Source organism: Sminthopsis crassicaudata, chromosome 1 (assembly GCF_048593235.1).
Source record: "Sminthopsis crassicaudata isolate SCR6 chromosome 1, ASM4859323v1, whole genome shotgun sequence".
Classification (NCBI taxonomy): Eukaryota; Metazoa; Chordata; class Mammalia; order Dasyuromorphia; family Dasyuridae; genus Sminthopsis; species Sminthopsis crassicaudata.
Window position 1 is genome coordinate 477,257,142 of NC_133617.1, and position 13,648 is coordinate 477,270,789.

Below are 13,648 nucleotides of genomic sequence, written 5' to 3' on the forward strand. Positions count from 1 at the left end.
TGGCTCGTCTCCTGCTCCTGGGTCCCTCTCTCAGCGAGGATAGAGCAGGTTTTTCCCCTCCTCCACTATCCCGGGTTGGGAGGGACACGAGCTGGCCGGCTCGGGGCGGAGCTGGGTCCGGGCGCCGCCCCCGCCGCTAACAGCCGCCGACTTGGCGCCGCCGGCGGGTCCCCAAGAGGCTGGGGACTGATCCTCAGCCGAGCGGAGGAGCGCTCTCCCAGGCCTCGCCCGGCTTTCCTCCGTGCCTCCCCCTGAGCCTGAGACCGCAATAAGGAGGGGGGGGAGGGAGAGGAGGCGGGGTAGAGGGACGAGTATGCCCCTCCCCCGCCCTTATTTGCATCGCGGGTTAAGTGGTGGCCACGTGCGGCTGCGAGGCGTGGCTAGGCGTGGCTGGAACTGCATCCTGGGGACACCTCCCTGCGGCTTTTCTCGATCTTATTTTTTTATTTACTTTTTTGAAGGCGCCTGTTTTCTTAGGCGCCCTCCTTGGTCCCCCGCTGTTACTTTCCTACAGCTTGGTGAAGCTGTTGCTGAAGCTTTGCCCCTCCCCCTGCCCTCTCGGGAGCTCGTAGCCAGGGGAACGCGAGCAGTAGGCGTGCCTCCGAGGGCCTGGGTTCTGCCTTCTTGGTTAGTGGTCCTTGGATGCGGTATTCAGTCGGCCTGCAGATATTTCATAGAAACCCAAAATTCGAGAATTGGAAGGGAAACTCACCCAATGAGGGATGAAAGCATCCCAAGAGTGACATATCCCACTAGGGACATCCGTCTCTACTTGAATAACTCCAGGGACGGACAACCCACTACCTCCCAAAACAGGTCTTTCTAGTTCGGCGGTTCTAATGTTAAGCATTTTCCCCGTAACCTCAAATTTAAATTTTATCTAACTGATCCCTTCCTCTTGGAACCAAATGGAACAGGTCTGATTCTCCTTTTACGGGGCTGATTTTGAGGTCCTTGAAAGATGCTTGAAGCTTCTCCCACCCAGCCTCTTTCCCCAGTTCCCAGTCTGCTCTGCATATCCCAGTTCTTCACTTTACAGATTTGCTCTCAAGAAGTTGAGATCTTCCTGGTCCTGGAGAATTGCTATTTTTAAGGATTATTGGTAGTTTTCAGAGGGTAGATTTTATGAGTCCTTCAAATGGTAGAATGCTAACATCCAGTTGTCATATGACAGAGTTGCCATCATTTTTGTAATACGACAGTTTACAAGGTTATAGTTAAAAACTCTTACAGAACAAGCATTGCCTTACCGGTTTGTGGTGTGGATTTTAAAAATGGTACCAAAGTGATTGAGAGATAGTTTGAGAGTTGGCTATGTCTTGCTTGTCATATACTGGTTATGTGACACTGGGCAAGTCACGTAGCCTCTCATTGTTTCAGACCGCTCTTAAGGATTAATTGCAGAAAACTGTATATTTAACATGTATTGGTCAACCTGCCATGGGGGGTGGGAAGGAGGGGAAAAATTAGAACAAAAGGTTTGGCAAATTGTCAATGTTTTTTTTTTTAATTTTATAATTATAATTTTATGCATAGATAATTTCTTTTTACAACATTATCTCTTGTACTCACTTCTTTTCCGAATTTTCCCCTCCCTCCCAATTGTCAATATTGTAAAATTACCCATGCATATATCTGGTAAATAAAAACCATTAAAATAAAAAAAAAGAATTAATTGCAGAGATGATCCCACCTTGTATTGCTAGGAGGGTTTAATCTTTGGGAGTTTGCTATGCCAATTAAAGCACATATTTTAATGTATTATGATTTAATGCCTGTGTATTAACTTTGGTGAGTTTGTCCTGGAGGGTCTAACCCTAACCCTGTCTCATTCAGGTGATTCAAAGATTTTGGAGACCCTTCATTGTTCACTAACACTTTCACTTACAGCAAGGAAAGATAATTAAATGGAGATATTTTTAAATTTAAAATTTTTTTTTGTATTTTATTTTGTTTTTAAAATTTAATTGTAGTTTTTATTTACCAGATATATGCATGGGTAATTTTACAGCATTGACAATTGCAAAACCTTTTGTTCCAATTTTTCCCCTCCCCCCCATGGCAGGTTGACCATTACATGTTCAATATGTTAAAGTATAAGTTAAATACAATATATGTATACATGTCCAAACAGTTGTTTTGCTGTACAAAAAGAATCGGACTTTGAGATAGTGTACAATTAGTCTGTGAAGGAAATAAAAAATGGAGATATGATGAAGAATACTAGTTTCAGCACAGTGGAATTGAAGAGAAATACTAACCCTAGCTTTCTAAACTTATAGGATCTCCTATGAAATCTTTTTTCTGCCTTTGACACTTCAATCTACTATATACATTTCAGTCATTCATTTAATTAGTACTACAATATTTATATATAAAATAAAATTTACCTACAAAATAAAATTATATTTTAGGACCTTCTGGGAAATCTAGTATATCTCTAAATCTGGAATTCTATACCTCTACAATCTGATCTAATTTTACGATTTTCTTCATACACTGCCTTGACACTTAATTATCAATCTTTTCCTCTATGTATTTGCGTAAGGCACCTCTTTTTCCTAGAATGTTTCCCTCTCTTCTGACCTTCTTAAAATCCTCATCTTTTTCATTCTGCAAGCTGTCACTGATCTCTATCCTGTTCTCTTCTGCTCCTTACCTCCAATTCCCTTTTTACTTACCTCAAAGTGTCCTTGGAGTTCAGGGATAGCAGAGATAACTTTGTACTGGGTGGAAATAGAGGCAGTTGGACTAGTCTTTAAAAAATTGGTAAGATTTATTCTGTCATATTGGTCAAAGGGCATTGTCAGGAGAATTTCCAGAAGTTCAAATTGGCTGAAGTGTAGAATAGAAAATGGAGATGAGACTTCTGGGTGTCACACTCTTTTGAAAATATACCAGATTTGTAACATGTTAGAATAAATACTAGAATTACATATTCCTATTTGGGGTTTGATAGCAGTGAATCAGGGAGTTGTGTGGCTGGTTAAACAGGAATTGTTGCAGTCTAAATGCCTATTGTACAGCGTCTGGATTTTTGTATAATTCTGTGACAGACCATGTTGGAGGTGGGACTGTGGACTTGAAATAGAGCTGTTCTTTCGTGATCTTGAATTCACTTGAGAGCCCTATTCTGGGCATATGGTTAGTTTGTAACTTGGCAAAGTCATGGAATTCTTCCTAGGTAATTTAGCAAAAGTATGTGTAGGATCATTTACTAAAAAAGGGTTCTTCTTATTTTTCTATCTTTCTTTTTTAGTTTATTTTTAATGCTGAATTTTCCCCCTCCTCCCCCAATTGAGAAGGCAAGAAAAACACAACCTATTACAGATATGCATAGTCATGAAAAATAAATTGCCACAATAACCAAGTTGTGGGGAAGGAGGGAATGGGTGAGTGAGAAGGTGGGTAGAAGAAAAAAAAAAAAGAAAGAAAGAAAGTACACTTAAAAATCTGCAGTGTGAATCCATAATCTTTCTATCTGGAGATGGGTGGTATGCTTTACCAAGAGTTCTTTGGAATTGTGGTTTTGTCATTGTGTCAGTCAGAGTTCCTAAAGTCTTTCAGAGTTTATTATCTTTTTTTAAAATTTTCTTTAACAACAATATTGCTAACAACAAATATTTTTAACAATACTTAACAATATTGTTATTAAAGAGATTAATTTAACACAGGGCACCATTAGGCACCTTCATGCTATTTATGCTGAAGCAGTAGGAATCAAAATTTCAGCAAAATGAGCCAAGGTTTTGCCTTGTGTGATTCTGGATGAATCATAAAGTTTGCAGAACTTAATATGAAGAGTTATTATTTTTATTATTTATTGTTAACCTGATACTAAGGCAATTATAACCCTTTGTCTAAAGGGTTATAAAACTATGCATATCCTTTGATCCAGCAATACTGATACTAGGTCTGTATTCCAAAGAAATTTTTTCTTAAAAAGATGGGAGGTACCTATCAGTTAGAGAATAGCTGAACAAGTTGTGATTTATGATTATAATGGAATATTACTATGTTATAAAGAATGGTGTGCAGGCTGGTTTCAGAAAAGCCTGTAAAGACTTAGAATGAATTGATGCAAAGTGAAGTAAGTAGGAGAACATTGTACACATTAGCAGCAATACTATATGATGATCATCTCTGAATGACTTAGCTATTCTATTCTCAACAATACAGTGATCCACGATAGTTCTAAAGAACTCATGATGAAAAATTTTATCCACCTCTAAAGAAACAACTAAGTCTGAATGCAATTATAAGCTCTTTCTCAGAGAGGGGAGAAGTAAGAGAGGGAGGAAGGAAAAAAATTTGGAATTCAAAATGTTTTTAAAATGAATGTTAAAAATTGTCTTTACGTGTAGTTAAAGGAAAATAAGATATATTTTTAAAACTGCCTATGTAGTCACTAGATTACGGTAGTACTAATAGTGACAAATTGAAGCCAATCTTTTATTTCTTTCTGTGTCAAGGTCTACTGTTACAAACTTGTGTACAGAAAATGGTATAGAAAGAGTACTGAACTTGGAATTAGGCCTTAGAGTTCTGATCTTGCTGGATAATAGGTCTATATTAACATCTGTAAACTGGTCTCTTCATCTTTTAAGTGGGGATGACAATAAAATCATGTCACAGGGTCACCATGGGGAAAACGCCTTAAAGTACTAGATAAGTGTGAGCTATTAGTATAAGCTAGTAATGGATAGATGCTGGTAGAGTGTAATTATCTGTGGCATAATTATTTCCATGTTATAATTGCCTTACAGCATTTAAGTAATGATTCATTAATTGGCTTCGAAGTGTTTTAAATATATGTAAATCATGCTTTTAAGTTGCATTTTCCCCCTGATATTCACAATTTTGTTATATAGATTATTGAAAGGGAAGGGAAGAATTGAATGAAATGCTGTTGAATTTTGTGCTAAATAATATACCTTAATAATATGCATTTTATCAACTCAGACAAGTAGTTCTTTTTTTTTTAATAAAAGCTTTTTATTTTTCAAAATACATGCAAAGGAAGTTTTCATCATTCACCCTTGCAAAACCTTGTGTTCCAAATTTTTCTCCTTCTCTCCATACCTTCCCCTTTCCCCAAGATAGTAAGCAGTCTAATATAGGTTAATAAACATGTGCAATTCTTTTAAACATTTCCACAATTATCATGCTGCACAAAAAAAAATCATTTCAAAAAAGGGGGAAATTGAGTAAGAAAAAAGCAAGCAAACAACAAAAAAAGGTGAAAATAATATGGTGTGATCCACATTCAGTCCCCAGTACTCTTTCTGGATGCAGTTGGCTCTCTCCATCACAAGTCTATTGGAAGTGGCCAATAGACTTGTTGAAAAAAGCCAAGTCCATCACAGTTGATCATCACTTAATCATCTTGTTGCTGTGTACAATGTTCTCTTAGTTCTACTCACTTTACTTTGAATCAGTTCACCTAGGAAGTCTCCAGGCCTTTCAGAAATCATCCTGCTGATTGTTATTGAATATTCTTGTTCTATAAGAAACATTCATATATCAGAACTCATTCAGCCACTCTCCAGCTGATGGTTATCCATTCAGCTTCCACTTTCTTGCCATTACAAAAAGGGCTGCCACAAATTTTTTGCACATGTGGGTTCTTTTTCCTTTTTTATAATCTCTTTGAGATACAGACCCAGTAGAGAGGCTGTTGAATCAAATGGTAAGCACAGTTTGATAGTCCTTTGTGCATAATTCCAAATTGGACAAGTAATTCTTAACATAAATTCAAAAAAGTTTTTTTATTCAAAATATTCCAAACAGATCACTTTCTTCGACAAATATTTATTAAAGCCTACACATGAAACAATGCATGATGACTAATGGAAGTACAAAAAGACAAACATATCCTTGGAAGTTAAGACACAATCATAAATAACTGTAGTCTAAAATACAGGTATTGGAGAGCTAGAAGTAAAGTACTGAGAAGCCAGAGAACAAAGAGATCCATTAGAGGTCTCGGTAGTGTAGTTGCTCCTTTGGGAGGAATGCTGGTAATAGCCTCAGACATGGAATAAGTGCTTGAAATCTGCAGGGGCTTTCTTGATCACTGAACAATTCCCTTGGTGTTGACCTACTTGCACTGAAGTAACAGTCTTTGCTTCCATAGCCCAAGGCATATATGTGTTAAATGGCAATTTTGTGACCCTTTTACTGGGAACACATAACACATGGAACAATCCAAAGATCCCTGGCTCTGAAATTACAGAACATGGGTTCAAATATTTCCTTACCACCTATGTGATCTTAGCTATTCACTTTAACCTCTCCAGCTATGTTTTTCTTCTTTAAATTGAGAGGGTTGGACTTGATGGTTGGAGGCATCTTCCAACTTTAGAGCTATGATTCTACACACATATACCATGACTCTTGTAATCCTCTCCAACTAATGATTTTTTGAGGAATCACAGATAAGGGGGATAGATTTAAAGTCTCTAAGGTCAAATCACATGTTTGGCCACTTGTCAGAGATAATAATAGTTATTTATGTAATAATATATATTTTTACTATATAATATGTTTATGTATTATGCAAAATATAATTTATATTTTAAAACTTGCAAAGGGTTTTATAAATATTATCTCATTAGAACTTAATGACAACCTATGAAAGAAGTACTACAGATATTATTATCACCCTTTAACTCAGAAGACTAAGTCATTTACACAGGAAATGTTAGAGATGTAAATTTAGGTTTTCCTGCTAATTCTTATGCTCTCTGTTTCTGGGAAGAGAGATAGCACTTATGTGATGGGAAAAACAGTGCTTATGTAGTAAGAAGATTCACTTTTTAAGTTCTTGCTTTGCCACTGGCTATCAATCACTTTACCCTTTGGACCTCAGTATCCTCATCCATAAAATGGGTATAATATTTTTGTTTCTTTTCTCACAGGATTGCTGTGAAGAAAACATTTTGGAGTTTATGTAATACTGACTTATCTTTTGTCTACCTTGTATTTGCCAAGCACTTCACCTTGCTACTGAAAAATGACTTTGGCCAATTTAGTATCACCAATGGCTTAACTAGCACAGAAACTAGTGCCATATAGCTTACCAGATGCCCTGAGTGTAGAATTTCCAGATGTCACTTCCCAAAGGTAATTCCTATGTATCAGTGCTTATGTCTTAAGCTTAACTTCCCTAAGTGTGTGTTTATTCAAAAGTCATACAACTGACTCTTAGTGCAGATCTTGGGCTACAACCTAGCTCTTTTGTATTTTATTCTAGGATACATAATAGAAACTAAGATAAGGGAAGACTGAAAGAGTAATTTGGAACCAGATTGTGAAAGGACCTTGAGTGTCAGACTGAGGAGTTTGGATTGAGTGATAAATGGTTCAGTAAAAAAAAAGGAGAGATCATTCAGGAGAGAGTAAATGAAGGCAATGAAGAACCAATGATTAGGAATTTCAGAAAAGGCTTCATCTAGAAGGTGGTGTCAGAATTGAGTCTCAAAGGAAACTAAGGAAAATAAGAGGGGATGGAACAATGGGAGTACATTCCAGGAATGGGGTGATAGACATTGCAAAAGCAAGTGAGGAAGAGTAAGAAAGGGAGTTTGCCTGGACCATAGTGTGTGTGAAAGGGAATAATGTGTAATAAGACTGGAAAAATAGGTAGAGTGCTGGGCCTGGAGACAAGACCTGAGTTCAAATCAAAACATATACTTACCAGCATAGTTTCCTGCTCTGTAAAATGATTTGGAGAAGGAAATAGCAAAGCACTCCAGTGGCTTTGCTTAGAAAATCCCAAATGAAGTCTCAAAGAACCAGATAGGAGTGAAACAACTTAATGACAACACCACCAATAAAGCCCATGGATATTAGATAGCAAGAATGAACTTGTTCTTCATTCTAAAGAGCATGGGGATGGGAATCTCTGGCATCAGAGTTGGGAATCTTTAGAACCCAGGGTCTAAAGGAATAAAATAGAATTAGTTTCTTCTGTTCTTAGGGCAAGAGTTTCTACTTTTTAATTTTTAAAATTTATTTTTTTTTTTTTATTATTATAGCTTTTTATTTACAAGATATATGCATGGGTAATTTTACAGCACTGACAATTGCCAAGCTTTCTGTTCCAATTTTTCCCCTCCTTCCCCCCACCCCCCTCCCCCAAATGGCAGGTTGATCAACACATGTTATATATGTTAAAATATAAATTAAATACAATATATGCATACATGTCCAAACAGTTATTTTGCTGTACAAAAAGAATTGGACTTTGAAATAGTGTACAATTAGCCTGTAAAGAAAATTAAAAATGCAGGTGGACAAAAATAGGGATATTAGGGATTCTATGTAGTGGTTCATAGTCATCTCCCAGAGTTCTTTCGCTGGGTGTAGCTGGTTCAGTTCATTGCTGCTCTATTGGAACTGATTTGGTTCATCTCATTGTTGAAGATGGCCACGTCCATCAGAATTGATCATCATATAGTATTGTTGTTGAAGTATATAATGATCTCCTGGTCCTGCTCATTTCACTCAGCATCAGTTCATGTAAGTCCCTCCAGGCCTTTCTGAAATCATCCTGTTGGTCATTTCTTACAGAGCAATAATATTTCATAATATTCTTATATCATAGTATATTCAGCCATTCTTCAATTGATGGGCATCCACTCAGTTTCCAGTTTCTGGCCACTACAAAGAAGGCTGCCACAAACAATCTTGCACATACAGGTCCCTTTCCCTTCTTTAAGATCTCTTTGGAAGTTATCAAACTGTGCATACCCTTTGATCCAGCAGTGCTACTACTGGGCTTATATCTCAAAGAAATACTAAAGAAGGGAAAGGGACCTATATGTGCCAAAATGTTTGTGGCAGCCCTTTTTGTAGTGGCTACAAACTGGAAAATGAATGGATGCCCATCAATTGGAGAATGGTGGGGTAAATTGTGGTATATGGATGTTATGGAATATTACTGTTCTGTAAGAAATGACCAGCAGGATGAATACAGAGAGGCTTAGAAAGACATACACTGATGCTGAGTGAAATGAGCAGAACCAGGAGATCATTATACACTTCAACAACAATACTGCATGAGGATGTATTTTGAAGGAAATGGATATCTTCAACAAAGAGAAGATCTAATTCCGTTCCAGTTAATCAATGATGGACAGAATCATCTACACCCAGAGAAGGAATACTGGGAAATGAATGTAAACTATTTGCATTTTTGTTTTTCGTCCCAGGTTATCTTTACCTTTTGAATCCAATTCTTCCTGTGCAACAAGAAATTCAGTTCTGCACACATATATTGCATCTAGGATATACTTTAATATATTTAACATGTATGGGACTGCCTGCCATCTAGGGGAGGGAATAGAGGGAAGGAGGGAAAAATTCGCAACAGAAGTGAGTGCAAGGGATAATGTTGTAAAAAATTACCCATGCATATGTACTATCAAAAAAAGTTATAATCAAATTAATAAAAAGAAAAAAAAAGATCTCTTTGGGATATAAGCCCAGTGAGTTTCTACTTTTTTAGAAAAAAAATCCTCAAATGGATTTGGGATCCTATAGAGCCTACCCAGCTTCTACAACTCTTATCCATTTTATATAACTCTTGTCCATTTCTCCTATAAGTTCACCACCTGATCCATTCTATGTAGTGGGAAATCTTCCTTAAAAGAAACAAACAAGATTTTTGAGCTGTAAGATGGCAGTAGAATGACATGATTATACTTGTGTCATTGGAAAGATTAGTTTTATAATTCTTTTATACTTCCTTAATTGATTCACTGTCTCACTTAGCCACAAAGTATTTTCTAAACTCCCTCTCCTCACCTTTCCCATATTCCCTTCTACTCTCTTTCTCTGCTAAGGACCTTGCCTCTTTAATGAGAAAATTGAAGCCATTTGCAAACATCTTTCTTATCTTTTATTCTTTATTTCAGCATCCTTTGGTGCCATCTTCAGATCATTCTTTTTTCCTACCAGTCTTTGACATTCAGATAGCTTTTTTCTTGCCAAGATCAACCCCTTCTTGTTCTTGAGCTTGTCCCTTTAATAGATTATTTCATATAATCATTTCTTTTTTCTAATCTTCAGCTTCATCTTTCCTACACATGACTTCCTTATTACCTTAAAACAAGCCCATGGCTCCCTGATCCTTGAAAAATTTTTCATTAGATTCTACCATTCCCTAAAGCTATCATCTTATATCTTTCTTCCCTTTTTCTTTTTTTTTTTTATTAGAGGTTTTTAATTTTCAAAAGATATGCAAGATAAAGAATGAGATCATAAATAGATTAGAGGAGCAAAGAATAGTCTACCTCTCAGACTTGTGGAGGAGGAAGGGATTTATGACCAGAGGAGAACTAGAGATCATTATTGATCACAAAATAGAAGATTTTGATTACATCAAATTAAAAAGTTTCTGTACAAACAATACTAATGCAAACAAGATTAGAAGGGAAGTAACAAATTGGGAAAATATTTTTAAAGTTAAAGGTTCTGATAAAGGTATCATTTCCAAAATATATAGAGAACTGACCCTAATGTATAAGAAATCAAACCATTCTCCAATTGATGAATGGTCAAAGGATATGAACAGACAATTCTCAGAGGATGAAATTGAAATTATATCCACTCATATGAAAGAGTGTTCCAAATCACTATTGATCAGAGAAATGCAAATTAAGACAACTCTGAGATACCACTACACACCTGTCAGATTGGCTAAGATGATAGGAACAAATAGTGATGAATGTTGGAGGGGATGTGGGAAAACTGGGACACTAATACATTGTTGGTGGAGTTGTGAAAGAATCCAACCATTCTGGAGAGCAATCTGGAATTATGCCCAAAAAGTTATCAAACTGTGCATACCCTTTGATCTAGCATTGCTGCTATTGGGCTTATATCCCAAAGAAATACTGAGGAGGGGAAAGGGACCTGTATGTGCCAAAATGTTTGTGGCAGCTCTTTTTATAGTGGCTAGAAACTGGAAGATGAATGGATGTCCATCAATTGGAGAATGGTTGGGTAAATTATGGTATATGAAGGTTATGGAATATTATTGCTCTGTAAGAAATGACCAGCAGGAGGAATACAAAGAGGCTTGGAGAGACTTACATCAACTGATGGTGAGTGAAACGAGCATAACCAGAAGATCATTATACACTTCAACAATGATACTGTATGAGGATGTATTCTGATGGAAGTGGATATCTTCAACATAGAGAAGAACTAATCCAATTCCAATTGATCAATGATGGACAGAATCAGCTACACCCAGAGAAGAAACACTGGGAAGTGAATGTAAATTGTTAGCATTACTGTCTATCTACCCAGGTTACTTATACCTTCAGAATCTAATACTTAATGTGCAACAAGAAAATGGTATTTACACACATATATTGTATCTAGGTTATATTGTAACACATATAAAATGTATGGGATTGCCTGTCATCAAGGGGAGTAGAGGGAGGGAGGGGATAATTTGGAAAAATGAATACAAGGGATAATGTTATATAAAAAAAATTACTCATGCATATATACTGTCAAAAAATTATAAATAAAATTTAAAAAAAAGATACGCATGGATAATTTTTCAACATTAGCCTTTGCAAATTGGAATTGTGTTCCAATTTCACCCCTTCTCCTAGATAGCAAGTAATCAAATATTTGTTAAACATGGTAAAAATATATGTTAAATCCAACATATGCATACAAATCATCTTGCTGCACAAGAAAAATCAAATCAAAAAGGAAAAAAAAAGCATGCCCTTTCTCTTTTAAATTATTTTATTTTATTTTGTTGTTGTTGAAGCAATTGGGGTTAAGTGACTTGCCCAGGATCACACAGGTAGGAAATGTAAATATCTGAGATCAGATTTGAACTCAGGTCCTCCTGACTTCAGGGCTAGTGCCCTTTCTCTTTTTTTTTATGTTTTTTTTTTTTTTTTTTTTCCAAATACATGCAAAGAAAGTTTTCAACATTCACTTTTGCAAAACCTTGTGTTAAAAATTTTTCTCCCTTCCTCTCCCTTTGCTCCTCCCCTATAAAGCAAGCAATCTAATATAGGTTAAATATGTGCAATTTTTCTAAACATATTCCTATATTTGTCATCTGTGCAAGAAAAATCAGATCAAAAGGGTGAAAAGAAAACAAAGAAAAAAATTCAAGTAAACAACAATAAAATGCCTTGATCCACATTCAGTCTCCATAATTCTTTCTGAATGTGAATGGATCTTTCCATTGAATTGCCTTGAATAAACTCATTTTTTGAAAAGAGCCAAGTCCATCACAGTTGATCATCACATAATTTTGTTGCTGTGTACAATGTTCTCTTGGTTCTACTCACTTCACTAAACATCAGTTTGTATAAGTCTTTCCATGGCTTTTCTGAAATCAACCTGCTTGACATTTCTTATTCCACTATATTAAAATACTCATTCCATACATTCACATACTATAATTTATTCATTCATTCCCCAACTGGTGGACAACCATTCAATTTCCTTTCCACTACAGAAAGGGCTGCTATAAATATTTTTGCACATGTGGGTCTTTTTCCCTTTTTTATGAGCTCTTTGGAATACAGGCCCAGTAGATATTCTTGGATCAAAGGGTATGCATCATTTTATAGCTTTTTGGATATAATTCCATGTTGTTTTCCAGAATGTTTGGATTAGTTCACAACTCCACCAACAATGTATTAGTGTTTCAGTTTTTCCAAATCCCCTCCAACATTTATTATCATCTTTTTCTGTCATTAGCCAAAATGAGAAGTGTGAAACTATTTTTCCTTTATCAACTAAACTCCTAAAAAAGTTATCTAAATTGTACCTTCCTCTTTTCTTATCACTTTTTAATCCTTTGCAATCTAGGTTTCAGCCTTATTACTGAAACACTTACTTATTGACTGAAAAAATCTTTCCATAGTTACTTATAATCTTTAATTATAAAATTGATCTCTTTTCAGTCCTCATTCTTGACTGATCTGCTACATTTCTCTCCTTCCACCTCTCACTTTCTTCACTATTCTTATGACTATTAGATCCTGGTTTTCCTCCTTTGCAGTTTCATCATCCAGATGATTAAATGTGAGTATTCCCCAAAGCTGTGGCCTAGGTTCTTTTCTTTTCTCTATATTTACTGTCTTGGTGACCTCAACAACTTCTTTGGGATTAATTATTAGAAGGTAACATTTTAAAATTGAGCCTTGAAGCAAACAGAGTTTTAAGAGGCAGAAGTGAAGTGCATTCCAGGCATGGAGAATATCCAGTGTGAAGATAGGGAGATGGAAGATGAAATGTTGTGTGTGATAAATCTGTGACATGATCAAAGGAAGTGGAGGATAGTTTGGAATGGAGAGGGTTATGGGACAGGGAAAACTGATTTGATGAGAGTTTGAACCATGATAATGAGTATGCAAATGGAAAGAAAGGAATTTACAGGATGTGGAGGTAGAAATGACAAAATTGGGCAACTGATTGGATATTACCTCTATGCATCAATGGCTGCTTATGAAGAAATAAATTTCTGTAAATATTTTGAATTATTTTCTTTGAGTTGAGTTCAATCAAAAAAAGGGGAAAGAGAATAGGTATTTATATAGTGCTTGTTACATGCTAGGCACTGTGCCAAGCATTTTATAAATATTATCTCATTACCTCA

The 13,648-nt window shown here is 36.2% G+C and overlaps 2 protein-coding genes across 3 annotated transcripts in view; both read left to right on the forward strand.

The window, feature by feature from the left end:
* The window catches only part of SUN1 (Sad1 and UNC84 domain containing 1), a 79,945-nt gene that overhangs the window by 231 nt on the left and 66,066 nt on the right, over nucleotides 1-13,648 (forward strand). The gene's annotated exons all lie outside the window — the stretch shown is intronic.
* On the forward strand, nucleotides 213-7,171 carry LOC141550441 (uncharacterized). The gene is made up of 2 exons (XM_074281105.1): nucleotides 213-816; nucleotides 6,921-7,171. The coding sequence occupies exons 1-2, from the start codon at nucleotides 314-316 to the stop codon at nucleotides 7,075-7,077; spliced, it is 660 nt and encodes a 219-aa protein (XP_074137206.1). The 5' UTR covers nucleotides 213-313; the 3' UTR covers nucleotides 7,078-7,171.

Bases quoted from the DNA above. Each gene is read 5' to 3' on its own strand.
- LOC141550441 (XM_074281105.1), top strand. From the start codon at position 314: ATGCCCCTCCCCCGCCCTTATTTGCATCGCGGGTTAAGTGGTGGCCAC. The intron at 817-6,920 runs GTCTTTCTAGTT...CTTTTCTCACAG, and splicing joins CCCACTACCTCCCAAAACAG to GATTGCTGTGAAGAAAACAT.